The sequence below is a fragment of the Arctopsyche grandis genome, chromosome 7 (assembly GCF_051622035.1).
Source record: "Arctopsyche grandis isolate Sample6627 chromosome 7, ASM5162203v2, whole genome shotgun sequence".
NCBI lineage: Eukaryota > Metazoa > Arthropoda > Insecta > Trichoptera > Hydropsychidae > Arctopsyche > Arctopsyche grandis.
The window spans coordinates 18,176,778-18,194,681 of NC_135361.1; the positions used below are offsets into that span (position 1 = coordinate 18,176,778).

Here is a 17,904-nt window from a genome sequence, read left to right on the forward strand (position 1 = left end):
TTCGAACGACTAACTACATATCCACAAAACATGAATGAATATAACTGTCGAATTCGCATAGTAACAATGTAAATATCTCTCGTGTACGTGTTGGTTTTATTTTTTTATATGTTTTTAAGTTTCTATCACAAATCAAATGATCGACGTTAACGATTTATTGCTTCATATGACTGATACTATCCAGCCACCATTTTGTCATAAGTCTGTTTCCCCGTTGAAATATTTTCTTCTAGTTTGCATATGAAATACCGCTTTTAGTCCACGAATATGTTAGACAACGTCGAATACGATACAAAACCGTCGTCAATATGATATATTCGCCTATTTACTTCGCCCAGCGCAAAAATGGACCAACACCATAAACTACTCAACCTCCATCAAAATTTACCCTTAAATTTTTCAATGTATGTATTCAGAATTGATTTTATTTCTGTATTTATTTATCGTGATACTGTTTATATAGTATTTATATAGTATCAATTTTCCTGTAGTGCATTATTTTAATCGAATTATGTTATTGTATGATTAAAATGAAGTATAGAACGCTGTATGCTCGGCATAACGAGGAGATGTAGGAAATGGAATACGTAAGTGAGAAGTATAACGAGGGTATTGATATAGTGTTGAGTAGGGGTGGTTTCAGGATCCAAATGAAAGGCTAAAGTTGCTTCACAGCATTTATTCAATGATCCCAGAGGTCCACATGGAACCACCGCCCACTCCAGAATAATCTGATATACCGTATGTACCTCCTTATAAAATACAAGTTGCACAACACAGCTTCCCCGATCCACTAATGTGTCTATTGTCTAGGCACTTTCAGGTCTACCCTGACGAGTCTATTGTTTACGCACGCACTCGCCCAGGTCTGTGAAAACTCCAGCGTATCATTTGTTCGGGCACTTACTGAGTTCTTTTAGGCTAATCCGAGGTCTATTGTTCAACCTCGAATGCACTTAGACTGTGGATACTCTCTCTCTCTCTCTCTCATGTTCCCACGTCACGATATAGTGTAGAGAGTGAAGAGATTAAAATGCAACTGGAGGGTCACGTAACTAGAAGGGTGGACGAGACAAGTGCTAGAATGGTACCCAAGAGAATATAACAGGATGAAAGGAAAATGGGTGGATGAAATTAGAAAAATTTGTGGTGTGAAATTGTTGAGAGTTCCGCAAAACAGAGACGAATTAAAGCGTATTGGAGAGGCATTCATCCAGCAGTGGATGGTGAATGGCTGTAAATGATGATGATTAAAATAATGCTTATTATTAAATTATATTACTATTACGTAGAATTTAATTTTCGAAGAGGGTTGGTTGAACGGATTTTATTTATTTTTCAGGGATGGCATACCTAGGACATGAGAACGATTTTCAATTTTGATTTTATTAAAATTCAGATTATTTTTAAACCGTATTTTTTTCATAGTTTTATAATAATTTAATTTTCACAAAAATTTTGTTCAAATTCTTTTCATAAAAGTTTTGAAAGCTTCTTTTCTTTTCTTCCATTAAAAATTTCTTGGCACGCCTGACACCCAGTTAATAAATATTTAGAAATTATAGAACGCGGACGTAAAAAGGTTCGCCACTACTGTTATAAATAATCCTAGGATAGTAAAACTTATGCAATATAACTCATGCAATATAAAACTTATGCAATATAAATTGCATGATACATAAATAAATTATCCTTTATGGCTCTTCCGTTTTCAAAATGTTTGTCATGAATTTGTTTGTTTGAAATATTGAACTTTTGACTTGAGCATTGAAGCAATGTTTGCATAAAGCTCAAGTCGAACAGGAATAGATACGGTGACAAAGCTCATATCCTTTGGAGCAGCATTGCACCTGCTTTTGATTCTTTAACTAAATATGACTTTTGTATCTATGCGGTTTTCTTTCGATTCGGTTTATTTTCGATATGCGGTTTACTTTCGATTCGTTTTGAAATTTTTTTAAAATCTACTTTTTAATTAATTGCATTATAATAGTACTTCCTATTAAAATGCATAGAAAAAGTTCGTGTAACAACATAATATATTTTTACTTTATCTATGTACGTAGTAACAATAGATGAAATTTTGTGATCATTTGAAAATTCGAACTCGAGATTTTGACTGATTCGAACTCAGAATCGATTACTGATCACGTTTTCATGATCTAGAAAAAATGTGTATGTGTCTGTATATTTTGGGTCCTATTGAACTGAAACGTAGTATCGTTCAATGAAATTCTTATTGACACGACATAAATTTTTAAGTTGACCGATTATATCCTCTTTTTTTTTAGTTTTTGAATTCAATTATCTCCCAAACCGCTAACTGAATCGGACTGAAATTTTTTTACGTGTAATAGAAATAATAATCTTTATAACCTTATATTTTTATCTGAACCGGAAGTAGTACTTTTACTCTAGAGAATCGAGGTTTTTTATGTTTTTTGAAACTTTTTGGTTTATTGAACTGAAATTTCATATCTACAAGTTTAAGCTTAATACCAAGTTATGTATAAAATTTGGTAAGCATCCCTCAACCGGAAGTGGCAATTTACTCTTGTTCGATTTTTCTTCCACTATTTTTTTCGACCCCCTTAAACATGTGTGGTCGTCACGAAAACATTCAAGTATAATTCTTGTATAAATGTGATAAAAAAAAAATGAATAAATTTAATAAACCGGAAGTGGGATTTTTTCCTCATAGAAAGGTCAAAAATGTTGTCGCCTGGATTCTGTCCACACCCCTGAACGTATTAAGCTGAAAACTTATATTTGTATTTTTTATGTACTAACTTAAAGCTGCTTAGGTTTTGGTCAGAATGCGTAAACCGGAAGTAGTATTTTTTTTTAAACAATACTTCATTATTTTATTTTGACCTTTTAAATTATTTTAATCTTCTTGATATTTTTGTGTATAATAAAGGTAGTGATTTTAAGTATTAAAAAAAAATGAACAAAATCCGACAACCGGAAGTAGAACTTTTGTCTTGCGCATAGTTATTAGTATTTTAAATCTGTCTGTATGGTTCAATATCGAATTTTGTTTTGTAACCTTTTTATATTCCTCAAATACATAGATAACGTCATGGGTTGGTCACACCCGATTGTTTTTATTTGATTAGAAACTTCATTGAAAAAGTATTTTACATGCATATGTAATTATATGATAATGTATGTATTTCATAACTATGTACGTATTATATAAACGTAATGTTACGTATGTAAATTATGTGTAAAACTATCGCTCAGCTTTCACGGTTTTTCCAAAATGGATTTTTTTTACATCAGATTGAAATACAGTTTAATTGAAGAAAACTTTCGAATGTAGTAATTAATCAATCTCTCTATTTCGAAAAAATAGAGAGATTAATCATAATTATAATATTAACAAGACTCGTAGCAGAATCTCACATATGTACATGTGTACCCCGAATTGAACCTGATCAAATTATAAATTATTTAATATTGTATTGATTTTTATTAAATCTGCATTTATCCTATATGTATATAGATTTCTTTTTTATATTTACTCGAATTAATAAACCGTTTTACATCAGATTAAAAATATTCAAAAAATCGTCTATATATCACTACTTACGATCTCGTTTGAAAATTTCTTATGCAATACACGTTTAAAAAATATTATTTTTACTTAAAATTTAGCTTTTATTTTCCCAATTTTTCTATTTTAAAATTTAATTGCGTTGTAAAAATTACATTTATTCTATAAAAAAGTAACTTGATATTTCCCTTCAAATAATACAGAATATTTGTACAAATCACGTAATATCAAAAATTGAAATATATCTTACATACGCACTTCATTTTAATAGAATTAATAAAACTGCATCTTTTGAAGGAATTATATTTTAAATGTATCATATGTAGGTACATATGCGTATTTAATTTTAAACGAGAAATTTATACTTTAAAATTGTCATAGTATCATTATTTTTAACAAACTTTAAATATATGTAGTATTTAAAGTCTATTTCACTTGTTTATTTTTTAATATTTAAAATTGTATATTTTATTTTTACAAACACTCGACAGCATTTTCACACAAGTTATTAATTTTAAATTAGATCACACATCGAATCAACTTCACAATATATCGTTATTGAAAAAAATGTGAATATAAAATTAGTCGTTACCTCGATTGAGAGTTTTGGATCTCCTAGTTATCTCCTTTCGATTGGGTTGTCCCACTCGGGGCTCGATAACTGCATGTGATTAATGTTAACCTGTTGAATGCCACTCTATGGCCAGTAACCACCCAACTGTTGGTTGGCCAACGAGTGAAGTTCTCTCTGGAAACCCACCCCTTATATGGAGATGAAAAACCTAATGCGCACACTGCGATCCAAAACGTTTGAACACTTCTCAAACACGTAAATGTCAATTTGTACAACTATAATTTCTATAGTTGTACAAATTTCTAGTCCTATAATTTTATGATATATTAATTACACTGATTGACAAATGACGACTTTATTTTTTGGTTTAGAGACGAGATATAAATTTTCTTATAGATCTATGCCCAGTGAACACGAATATGCTTATAAAAAATGTTGATTGGCTCGAGATTCAGAGATTTTATTTTATTTTACAAAATCAATTAATCAAGCATACTCATTATTATCATATAGAATAAAGATAACATTTTATTTCTGGTTACAAAATACTTATTGAAAATAAAAAAATAAATTAGATAGGGGCGCAATTTTTCCTTTTACCTCAGGTGACAAAATGTCTAGTACCCGTTCTAATATTTACATTTACATATTTACATATAATATTTTTGCCACAGTGACATAACAGAATACTCTAACCAGACATATAAGTATAATACAAATACTGTATATACCCAGAGCCGTAGCGATGTTTTTGCCGCCCTTGGCAAATGTCAAATGTTTTTCATTATATTTAAAGAATTTATTTAATTTAAAAAATACATATTAATTGAAATATTTAAATTAAACATTAAAAAAAAACAGGGTATTATTTATATTTCGGTGATTATTATTGGTCACAAAGCGCTCGCCCAAAAGTCACCCAAAAATCTCTATACCGGAAAATCTGGGAGCCGAAAAGTCCATCATAATAACGATAACTATCATACTAACGAGAACTCGAGTGCCAAATATTCCGTATTCGCGATTTTCACAGCAAAAATTATGTTTTGGGTGATCGCAATATGACTAATTATCATTATTTATATTATAAATGTCCCAAATTTTTATGATTCAATTTAGTGCAATGTTCAGTAACTTTTACAAAAATTTCATCCAAACTATTTCTCGAAAATCCGATGATCTATAAATATCCTGTTCTTTCTGCTGAAGTGCAGTGTTAACCTTATTCCATTTATCAATTACTAGCTGTATTACCCGGCTTCGCTCAGTGTTTATAATATAAACCGCTTAAACATGACTAAGCTAATTTAATTAAAAAAAAAAAAAAAATTTAAAAATTTAAAAAAAAAATAAAAAAAAAAATAAAAAATAAATAAAAAATAAAATCAAAAAAAAAATAAAAAAAAAAATCAAAAAAAAATTTAAAAAAATAAAAAAAAAAATCAAATTTTTTTTTTGCCTTCTAGGGCTTCGCCCTCGGCACCCCCCTGAGCCTTTGCCTTCTAGGGCTTCGCCCCTCCACGCCCCATGAGCAATTGCCGTTTAGGGCTTCGCCCCCATGATCAGTTGCCTTTTAGGGCTTCGCCCCTCCGCGCCCCCATGATTCAAAGCCGTCTAGGGCTTCGCCCCCCTTAGTTAATGCCTTTTAGGGCTTCGCCCCCCGCGCCCCCAAGATTAATTGCCGTTTCGGGCTTCGCCCCCCTTAGTTAATGCCTTTTAGGGCTTCGCCCCTCCGCACCCCCATGATTAAATGCCGTCTAGGGCTTCGCCCCCCCTAGTTAATGCCTTTTAGGGCTTCGCCCCCCGCGCCCCCAAGATTAATTGCCGTTTAGGGCTACGCCCCCCTTAGTTAATGCCTTTTAGGGCTTCGCCCCTCCGCGCCCCCATGATTAATTGCCGTCTAGGGCTTCGCCCCCCTTAGTTAATGCCTATTAGGGCTTGCGCCCCATGAGGCTGGGCCCCCCGGGCCCCCTTCGGGGCCCCACGGGGCTGCGCCCCTTGTGGCGCCCCCTTTTGAGCCCCATGGGGCTGCGCCCCATGAGGCTGGGCCCCATGAGGCTGGGCCCCCCGAGCCCCCATTCGGGGCCCCACGGGGCTGCGCCCCTTGTGGCGCCCCCTTTTGAGCCCCATGTGGCGCCCCCTTTTGAGCCCCATGGGGCTGCGCCCCATGAGGCTGGGCCCCCCCGGGGCCCCACGGGGCTGCGCCCCTTGTGGCGCCCCCTTTTGAGCCCCATGGGGCTGCGCCCCATGAGGCTGGGGCCCCACGGGGCTGCGTCCCTTGTGGCGCCCCCTTTTGAGCCCCATGGGGCTGCGCCCCATGAGGCTGGGCCCCCCGAGCCCCCATTCGGGGCCCCACGGGGCTGCGCCCCTTGTGGCGCCCCCTTTTGAGCCCCATGGGGCTGCGCCCCATGAGGCTGGGCCCCCCGGGCCCCCTTCGGGGCCCCACGGGGCTGCGCCCCTTGTGGCGCCCCCTTTTGAGCCCCATGGGGCTGCGCCCCATGAGGCTGGGCCCCCCCGGGGCCCCACGGGGCTGCGCCCCTCGTGGCGCCCCCTTTTGAGCCCCATGAGGCTGGGCCCCACGGGGCTGCGCCCCTTGTGGCGCCCCCTTTTGAGCCCCATGGGGCTGCGCCCCATGAGGCTGGGCCCCCCGAGCCCCCATTCGGGGCCCCACGGGGCTGCGCCCCTTGTGGCGCCCCCTTTTGAGCCCCATGGGGCTGCGCCCCATGAGGCTGGGCCCCCCGGGCCCCCTTCGGGGCCCCACGGGGCTGCGCCCCATGTGGCGCCCCCTTTTGAGCCCCATGGGGCTGCGCCCCATGAGGCTGGGCCCCCCCGGGGCCCCACGGGGCTGCGCCCCTTGTGGCGCCCCCTTTTGAGCCCCATGGGGCTGCGCCCCATGAGGCTGGGGCCCCACGGGGCTGCGTCCCTTGTGGCGCCCCCTTTTGAGCCCCATGGGGCTGCGCCCCATGAGGCTGGGCCCCCCGGGCCCCCTTCGGGGCCCCACGGGGCTGCGCCCCTTGTGGCGCCCCCTTTTGAGCCCCATGGGGCTGCGCCCCATGAGGCTGGGCCCCCCCGGGGCCCCACGGGGCTGCGCCCCTCGTGGCGCCCCCTTTTGAGCCCCATGAGGCTGGGCCCCCCGGGCCCCCTTCGGGGCCCCACGGGGCTGCGCCCCTTGTGGCGCCCCTGGCGGGGCCCCATGAAGCTACTCGCCTTGCGCCCCCGCGGGGGTGAATCCATTGAATCGAAAAAAACAAATCGGCGCCCATGGATCGAAAAAAAAAAAAATCGAATCACGTGTTTTATTTCTCGTATTTTTATATAGTAATATATCTTACATACGCACTTCATTTTAATAGAATTAATAAAACTGCATCTTTTGAAGGAATTATATTTTAAATGTATCATATGTAGGTACATATGCGTATTTAATTTTAAACGAGAAATTTATACTTTAAAATTGTCATAGTATCATTATTTTTAACAAACTTTAAATATATGTAGTATTTAAAGTCTATTTCACTTGTTTATTTTTTAATATTTAAAATTGTATATTTTATTTTTACAAACACTCGACAGCATTTTCACACAAGTTATTAATTTTAAATTAGATCACACATCGAATCAACTTCACAATATATCGTTATTGAAAAAAATGTGAATATAAAATTAGTCGTTACCTCGATTGAGAGTTTTGGATCTCCTAGTTATCTCCTTTCGATTGGGTTGTCCCACTCGGGGCTCGATAACTGCATGTGATTAATGTTAACCTGTTGAATGCCACTCTATGGCCAGTAACCACCCAACTGTTGGTTGGCCAACGAGTGAAGTTCTCTCTGGAAACCCACCCCTTATATGGAGATGAAAAACCTAATGCGCACACTGCGATCCAAAACGTTTGAACACTTCTCAAACACGTAAATGTCAATTTGTACAACTATAATTTCTATAGTTGTACAAATTTCTAGTCCTATAATTTTATGATATATTAATTACACTGATTGACAAATGACGACTTTATTTTTTGGTTTAGAGACGAGATATAAATTTTCTTATAGATCTATGCCCAGTGAACACGAATATGCTTATAAAAAATGTTGATTGGCTCGAGATTCAGAGATTTTATTTTATTTTACAAAATCAATTAATCAAGCATACTCATTATTATCATATAGAATAAAGATAACATTTTATTTCTGGTTACAAAATACTTATTGAAAATAAAAAAATAAATTAGATAGGGGCGCAATTTTTCCTTTTACCTCAGGTGACAAAATGTCTAGTACCCGTTCTAATATTTACATTTACATATTTACATATAATATTTTTGCCACAGTGACATAACAGAATACTCTAACCAGACATATAAGTATAATACAAATACTGTATATACCCAGAGCCGTAGCGATGTTTTTGCCGCCCTTGGCAAATGTCAAATGTTTTTCATTATATTTAAAGAATTTATTTAATTTAAAAAATACATATTAATTGAAATATTTAAATTAAACATTAAAAAAAAACAGGGTATTATTTATATTTCGGTGATTATTATTGGTCACAAAGCGCTCGCCCAAAAGTCACCCAAAAATCTCTATACCGGAAAATCTGGGAGCCGAAAAGTCCATCATAATAACGATAACTATCATACTAACGAGAACTCGAGTGCCAAATATTCCGTATTCGCGATTTTCACAGCAAAAATTATGTTTTGGGTGATCGCAATATGACTAATTATCATTATTTATATTATAAATGTCCCAAATTTTTATGATTCAATTTAGTGCAATGTTCAGTAACTTTTACAAAAATTTCATCCAAACTATTTCTCGAAAATCCGATGATCTATAAATATCCTGTTCTTTCTGCTGAAGTGCAGTGTTAACCTTATTCCATTTATCAATTACTAGCTGTATTACCCGGCTTCGCTCAGTGTTTATAATATAAACCGCTTAAACATGACTAAGCTAATTTAATTAAAAAAAAAAAAAAATTTAAAAATTTAAAAAAAAAATAAAAAAAAAAATAAAAAATAAATAAAAAATAAAATCAAAAAAAAAATAAAAAAAAAAATCAAAAAAAAATTTAAAAAAATAAAAAAAAAAATCAAATTTTTTTTTTGCCTTCTAGGGCTTCGCCCTCGGCACCCCCCTGAGCCTTTGCCTTCTAGGGCTTCGCCCCTCCACGCCCCATGAGCAATTGCCGTTTAGGGCTTCGCCCCCATGATCAGTTGCCTTTTAGGGCTTCGCCCCTCCGCGCCCCCATGATTCAAAGCCGTCTAGGGCTTCGCCCCCCTTAGTTAATGCCTTTTAGGGCTTCGCCCCCCGCGCCCCCAAGATTAATTGCCGTTTCGGGCTTCGCCCCCCTTAGTTAATGCCTTTTAGGGCTTCGCCCCTCCGCACCCCCATGATTAAATGCCGTCTAGGGCTTCGCCCCCCCTAGTTAATGCCTTTTAGGGCTTCGCCCCCCGCGCCCCCAAGATTAATTGCCGTTTAGGGCTACGCCCCCCTTAGTTAATGCCTTTTAGGGCTTCGCCCCTCCGCGCCCCCATGATTAATTGCCGTCTAGGGCTTCGCCCCCCTTAGTTAATGCCTATTAGGGCTTGCGCCCCATGAGGCTGGGCCCCCCGGGCCCCCTTCGGGGCCCCACGGGGCTGCGCCCCTTGTGGCGCCCCCTTTTGAGCCCCATGGGGCTGCGCCCCATGAGGCTGGGCCCCATGAGGCTGGGCCCCCCGAGCCCCCATTCGGGGCCCCACGGGGCTGCGCCCCTTGTGGCGCCCCCTTTTGAGCCCCATGTGGCGCCCCCTTTTGAGCCCCATGGGGCTGCGCCCCATGAGGCTGGGCCCCCCCGGGGCCCCACGGGGCTGCGCCCCTTGTGGCGCCCCCTTTTGAGCCCCATGGGGCTGCGCCCCATGAGGCTGGGGCCCCACGGGGCTGCGTCCCTTGTGGCGCCCCCTTTTGAGCCCCATGGGGCTGCGCCCCATGAGGCTGGGCCCCCCGAGCCCCCATTCGGGGCCCCACGGGGCTGCGCCCCTTGTGGCGCCCCCTTTTGAGCCCCATGGGGCTGCGCCCCATGAGGCTGGGCCCCCCGGGCCCCCTTCGGGGCCCCACGGGGCTGCGCCCCTTGTGGCGCCCCCTTTTGAGCCCCATGGGGCTGCGCCCCATGAGGCTGGGCCCCCCCGGGGCCCCACGGGGCTGCGCCCCTCGTGGCGCCCCCTTTTGAGCCCCATGAGGCTGGGCCCCACGGGGCTGCGCCCCTTGTGGCGCCCCCTTTTGAGCCCCATGGGGCTGCGCCCCATGAGGCTGGGCCCCCCGAGCCCCCATTCGGGGCCCCACGGGGCTGCGCCCCTTGTGGCGCCCCCTTTTGAGCCCCATGGGGCTGCGCCCCATGAGGCTGGGCCCCCCGGGCCCCCTTCGGGGCCCCACGGGGCTGCGCCCCATGTGGCGCCCCCTTTTGAGCCCCATGGGGCTGCGCCCCATGAGGCTGGGCCCCCCCGGGGCCCCACGGGGCTGCGCCCCTTGTGGCGCCCCCTTTTGAGCCCCATGGGGCTGCGCCCCATGAGGCTGGGGCCCCACGGGGCTGCGTCCCTTGTGGCGCCCCCTTTTGAGCCCCATGGGGCTGCGCCCCATGAGGCTGGGCCCCCCGGGCCCCCTTCGGGGCCCCACGGGGCTGCGCCCCTTGTGGCGCCCCCTTTTGAGCCCCATGGGGCTGCGCCCCATGAGGCTGGGCCCCCCCGGGGCCCCACGGGGCTGCGCCCCTCGTGGCGCCCCCTTTTGAGCCCCATGAGGCTGGGCCCCCCGGGCCCCCTTCGGGGCCCCACGGGGCTGCGCCCCTTGTGGCGCCCCTGGCGGGGCCCCATGAAGCTACTCGCCTTGCGCCCCCGCGGGGGTGAATCCATTGAATCGAAAAAAACAAATCGGCGCCCATGGATCGAAAAAAAAAAAAATCGAATCACGTGTTTTATTTCTCGTATTTTTATTTTATTTGCAGACGTCCATTCTCTCACAAAACAACGAATTAGATGGATTTAAATCCATATGTAACTTCATGTGTAACGAATTCGGTCCAAAAAAAGTTTTAGTTATTTAATAAAATTTCTTTCTGACCAAAACCTTATCAAATTTAGTACGTAAAGAATACAAATATAAATTTTCTGCTTGATAAGTTCAGGGGTGTGGTAAAATTTTTTTTTTACTTTTTTAAGAGGAAAAAATCCCACTTCTGGTTAATTAAATTTAAAGATTTTTGTTTTTATTATATTTTCATCACATTGACACAAAGAATTATACATAAAATCGTGAAGAGCAGACATATTTAAAGGGTCGATTAAAATAGTGGAAGAAAAATCCGGTAAACGGCCAACAGGTCACTTTCGGTTAACGGGTGTAACACACGGAGCCACACACATTTTTCTATATTATGTAAACGTGATCGATTCCGAGTTCAAATTTTCGCATGATCACAAAACTTTATCTATTGTTATTACGTACAAATGTACATAGATAAAGTGAAAATTCGGTAGAAATGAAGTTAATTGATAGTTTTTAGTGACTCAGTTTGATAGTCGATTTTTGTTGACCATATGAAGATTTGTGGAAAAAAATTTTCGCCTACGGCGCTTTTTTCTGTGGTGCTTTTGCCATTTTTCATGTACCTAAATTTGTATACTCCCATTTTTGAAAATTTTATTTTTTTCCCTTGATTTTTAGCGTAATGGAAAGAAGAAAGTTTTGTTATATGGGGGGGGGGGACAAATTTTTTTAACCCTGACTCCTGGCATGCACTGATTTCAGTCCCAGTCCGCCACTGTATGTATGTATATAAAAAATAAATGTTTGTCTGTTAGTCTGTCACGTATGCGTTCCTATACTATTCAACCGATTGCGACGAAACTTACAAGAGTTATTGTGTGCATGTCCGCGATGGTTTATGTAAAAAAAATCGTTTTCTGTAATTTAATATTCTGGCTCGTCACGGAGACCGATTTTTTCGATTCAAATAAATTTAATAAGAAAATAAATAAATATTTACTATTAGATTCGCCATGTTTACGCTGTTTATATTACAAATACTGAGCGAAGCCGGGTAATATATAATTTTGAAAGATATTTTTTAACTACATATGTATGGCTTGGGTCGGAGCATTCAAAACAAATCAAGTTTCTATGATGACGATATCGATATCGTTGAATATTATATATTTTTTGGATTCAAATAAATTTAATAAAAAAACTAATGAATATTTACTATTAGAATCGACATGTTTACGCTGTTTATATTACAAATACTGAGCGAAGCCGGGTAAAACGACTAGTTATTAATAAAGATTAAATGTTGGTACCATATGTTGTTCTTTTAAGTCAAATTAAAATATTAACAACAATCTTTCATGAATGTTAAATTGAGCAATGGAAACAGAATCAATGGATAGGGGAACATTTTTTTTAACCACTTGAAATTATGACGTCACCGTCAACATTGAAGAGCTTTTGTCGGCCCACCTCAGTGATTACTTTATTATTTTTCAATTACTTTCAAAATTTAAAACTTCTTGGGGTTGTTTTCTTTCGGCGGTCTTTTAATTTGGCTGTACAAATTTTTCGACGCCCTAAAATCCTCCCCTGTCTCCTCGAATTCAGACACCGTTTCGAGAAATGACTTTTATTTTAGGCGAACGTAGTTAATTTTTATGCCTTATTCATTTTTTATCGTGCTTTATAACGACCTCACATGTGCATTATGTACGAATCATTTAACCCGTTGACGCACATCCAACCGTGCGTGTGTCGCGAACCAACAGTGTGCATCAAAACAAACCGTCAAATTTCAAACAAACAGATTTCATCGCAAAGTTGAGTATCACTGGACCAATCGGCGCATAGTTTGTTTCATCATCTTGCCGATAAATATGTTGTTTTTCCGAGCATAAAATTTTCAATCTGTTATGTTTGCTCATGTAGAAAATATAACACAATTTTAAGCATACTTTTGTCATACGTTTTATCAGCATGGATCCATCACATATGTTTTAATTAATTCTCGGCTCCTTTATTTATATCCGCACAATTTATCTGTAAATGTTAAAAATTTAGTGTTTCGAGAATGGTTTGAGTAATTAACGCGTCTACATATGTATGTACATATATTGTATGCAGTGGCGGACTGGCCATACAAGCGAACATGCCCGATGGCATGTGGGCCCCACTATCTGTTAGAAAATATGGGCCCTCAGTAAAAGTAAATAACTTTTTAACTATTTATAGGATATTGCAACTTTGGGACCTAAAGTTTGGGTATTTCAACAAAACAAATTTCTTACTATATACACAAACAACTAATACCTGCTTTAACAGCCCAAGGATCGGTTAACTTTTTTTTATTAGGCTCGAATCGTGTAAGTTTCAAAATTTGCGTGGGCCCATTTCCAACGTCAATATTATGTAACTACTGAAATATAAATGGGAATAAACAAATTTTCGTGAATAATATAAACAGAATTGCTTAAAACAATTTTGATAAGACGATTCATCATCAAACAGCGATTTAAATTTACTCCATACTTTCAAAATAACATTTGATTATACTTCGATGATATAGTAAGATTTAAATACACAATTTTAAACAGTTTCCGAATATAAAATCTATTCCTAATCTAGACACATCCATGTAAATAGATATATAGGATAGGGGCCCCCTCCCCAAAATCTCGATTTTCGATTAACATTAATTGAAAATATTATGCATTTTTTTCAGCGACGTAATTTGGGAGGGCCATAGGGGGGCACTCGCCCCCCTAAATTAAGGAATAGTGTGAATTTAGAAAATATTATGAATTTAATGATTAATGAGATACTATGGATCTATGAATGCTACGTTTATTTCTTATGTACATATGTTATTTTTGGGTAACTAATAAAATAATCGCTGTTATGTGCTTTGAAGAAAAACAAAACAAAAATTTATCTATTGTTATTACGTACTTACATATGTATAAAGTGAAAAGACAGTTGGTAGAAATTAAGTTAATTGATAGTTTTTTGATGACTCAGTTTGATGGTCGATTAATGTTGACCATGTGAAGATTTGTGGAAAAAAATTTTCGCCTACGGCGCTTTTTTCTCTTTTTACATAATATTTTTTTATAATTACTTTTTCAAAAATAAGTTCCTTTTTTTATATTTTATAACTCAATAAGGTAAAGGATATTTTCCATTTTTATTCTGATATAAAAAAGATTTTTTGAAAAAAAATTCAATTTGACCAATCTTTGCCTGCCCCCACCAAGAAAAAGCTGAAATGACGTCCCTGATTGTTTTCTACCGAAAGTAAAAGCCGCTTTTATGCCGCATTCTATTTACCCAGGACAAGGGTTAAAACGAAATATATGTACAATGAAATTTGTGGATCTATTTTGCTTTTGCCATTTTTCTTGTACCTAAATTTGTTTATTCCCATTTTTTAAAATTTCGTTTATTTTTTCCCCTTGATTTTTAGCGTGGTGGAAAGAAGAAAATTTTGTTATATGGGGGGGGGGGGGACAATTTTTTTTTAGCCCTGGGGGGGCCCCCTTTGACTCCTGGCATGCACTGATTTCAGTCCCAGTCCGCCACTGATTGTATGTATAACCCCCACGAAAATAGCTAAATTTATTGCGTCAATGGTAATAGTCCTGCAATACTAAAATATTAAATCTTTCAAAAATAGAATCACCGATTCGATTCAATTTGTATTTTTACTTTATACATATACATATGTATTAGGGTTTCTGATTTCCCGGACTTTTTCAATTCCCGCGACACGGGACGGAGCTCAGGATCGTTCCCGGGATCCCGGGACACATGTAAAAAAACTTTTTTTTTTCAACTTAATATATTTTTTATTAATAAAAAATATTTATTTATTTACAAAACAATACATAATATATCTATTATCTTGAAAAAATGTAAATATAAAAGTGAACTTATTTAAAGTAGCTTTTTAAATAAACTAAAATATTTAAATGAGAATCCGAAAGTCTAATTCTAGATTTGGTACAAAAAATTCCAGCAATGGAAAAAACTCTGTTAGTTTCGGTCGAAGTTGGTATTATTGTTAAAAGGGACGAAAAAAATTTTTAACAACCTCTTCTTATTTTAAATTATCGGTTTTTTCTCCTGTCAGCATGTATATTTTAATTTATTTTTTAAAGTCGATATTATTTTGTATATTCGTCTTCGATAACTCCTTATATAATTCTTCATTAATCGTCAAATACACAATTGTTTAATCTTCATCCGAATCTAAAAGAGTTTCTTCCATTGTGGAATCGTCAATACAAGAAGGATATACTCGCTTCATAATATTTTCACCATAGGATATACATTCGCTTTTATTACAACATTTAAATAATGTTTTTTTCAGTATAAAATCAGAATCATTGAACATTTGTGTAAAAAAATCAGTTTTATGCTTTTTCTTTCAAATCAGTTCCTACTAATTTGGTGACATTTACTCAATTGTCACTATTATTTGAATTTAATTTCAAATTTATAGTAATACTATAAATTTACATATAGTACATGTGTACAAATTTGGCTATAGGTGTCGCCTTGAGGTAACCCGTAATGATATTATGGTAAATATAGTTTAAAAAATAGCTTCACTTTGCAATTCATTCAATGTAACCGAATTCGTTTGTATTATCTATCGAAAAGCTTAAAAGTTTGTAACTACATACATACATACATACATATGTATATAGTAAAAATTTCACTGAAATTTTCATGCTATTTATATTTGATTTCTTTTGGTTTCAGAATTCTGCGATACGTTTCACCAAAGCGTCTGTAATTTCCAGAAATAAATATGGTAAATTAAATATATGTAAATGCATTCGCATTTTATTTTTATTACACACTAGCTGAACCCGACATGCGTTGCAGTGCCACAATAACGCATGCAATTCCCGTTCCCGAAAACATTTGAAATTATAGCGTTGCAATGACACCCATTCCCGTTTTTCCCAATGCCGTTCCCGTTTTTTCCCGTTTTTTTTCACAGTAATCTTCCCGGACATGCATACAACAAATCCTGAAAGTTCCATCGTTATCGGTTCAGTGGCTTAGGAGCCCATTCGAGACACACACACAAACATTATTTTTTATATACATTTGTACATACATACATACATAGATTAATTTATTTTTCATAATTCAAAAATAGTATCTATTAAATTTTTTAATAACATTATATTATCATATTGAGTCAACGCTACATAACAGGTATCCCCAATTCGTCGCTATGACCAAAAAATTAAAATATACATTTTATATAAAATATTTAAATCAATTGTCAGGTAGACTTTGTTACATTTTCACAAATCATTTCACGCGAATCGAGTCGTATTTTGATTATGCAAAATCTCTCATTCAGGGACCTCATTTAGGGGGGTGGAGGCATTTGCCCCCCCCCCCCCCCTAGATTTGGCGAGCCCAGAAAAATGCATGACATTTGATGAAATACTATGAATTTTCATCAAATTGATTATTCGTTACTAAAAGTTTTGGTCAGCCGAAACTGCAACAGGGACGTGATTCGAAGGGGGAGGGAGGGGCAATTGCCCCACCCTCAAATTTGGCCAGGCCAAGAAACGTTGATGAAATATTATGATTCTTAATCAAACCGATTTTTTTTTTACTAAAAGTTTAGCCCAGTAGAAACTACTAAAGCAGAAATTTTAAACGGATGCGGTGCATCCGCTCTAAAATCGCCAGACAAATTGAACGACAGATTAACGGACGGCTGCTTTAAATGCAATTCTCGTCTTCTTGAATGATAGATTGCACATAAGATGACGGGTAACCTTTCGATGTGCACAGATGCAATTATTAAAATGGTAATTATTAAAATTGAGTTGGATCTTTCAGGCGAGTTTAATAAGGGAAGATTCGATAAGTTCCGAATCTTGCCTTATTAAACTCACCAGAAAGATCCAGCTCAATTTTAATAATTGCATTTGTGCACATCGAAAACTTACTCGTCATCTGATGTACAATCTATCATTCGAGAAAACGAGAATTACGTTTAAAGCTGCCGTTCTGTTAATCTGGCGATTTTAGAGCGGATGCACCAAACCCAGCTTAAACATGTCGATAAGAAGTCAACTTTCCACAAGTCTATCAGATTTATTTATATACATATGTATAAAAAAACAACCCTCTGGAAAAATCTGAAATGACGTCCCTGCACTCATTATTTTTGGGTCTATACTATTATATATTAATTATATTATATTATGTGTAGATATTACATATGTAAAGGTCTACCTCGTTCCAGCAACTTGCAATATCTCAAGACTCGTTTTCCAAACTTTCTCGGTGTATTTCGTTGTCGAGTTTGTATACATGTGTATACAAACTCTATATATATATATATATATATATATATATATATATATATATATATATATATATATATATATATATATATATATATATATATATATATATATATATCATCATCATCATCATTTACAGCCATTCGCCATCCACTGCTGGATGAAGGCCTCTCCAACACGCTTCCACTCGTCTCTGTTTTGCGCAACACTCATCCATCTCATTCCGCACATTTTCCTAATTTCGTTCACCCATCTTCCTTGCGGTCTTCCTTTTACTCTTTTGCCTTCTCTCGGGTACCATTCAAGCACTTCTTTTGTCCACCTTTCGTCCATCCTCCTAGCTACGTGACCCGCCCATTGCCATTTCAATCTCTTCACTCTATCCACTATGTCCACTACCCTTGT

General features: G+C 38.9%; 1 protein-coding gene across 1 annotated transcript in view; it reads left to right on the top strand.

The window, feature by feature from the left end:
• The window catches only part of LOC143914642 (COMM domain-containing protein 4), a 29,549-nt gene that overhangs the window by 4,206 nt on the left and 7,439 nt on the right, over positions 1–17,904 (top strand). The window contains exon 2 of the mRNA XM_077434932.1: positions 15,920–15,971. Within this exon, the coding sequence (XP_077291058.1) occupies positions 15,969–15,971 (3 nt within the window). The 5' untranslated portion in view covers positions 15,920–15,968. The remainder of the gene's footprint in view (positions 1–15,919; positions 15,972–17,904) is intronic.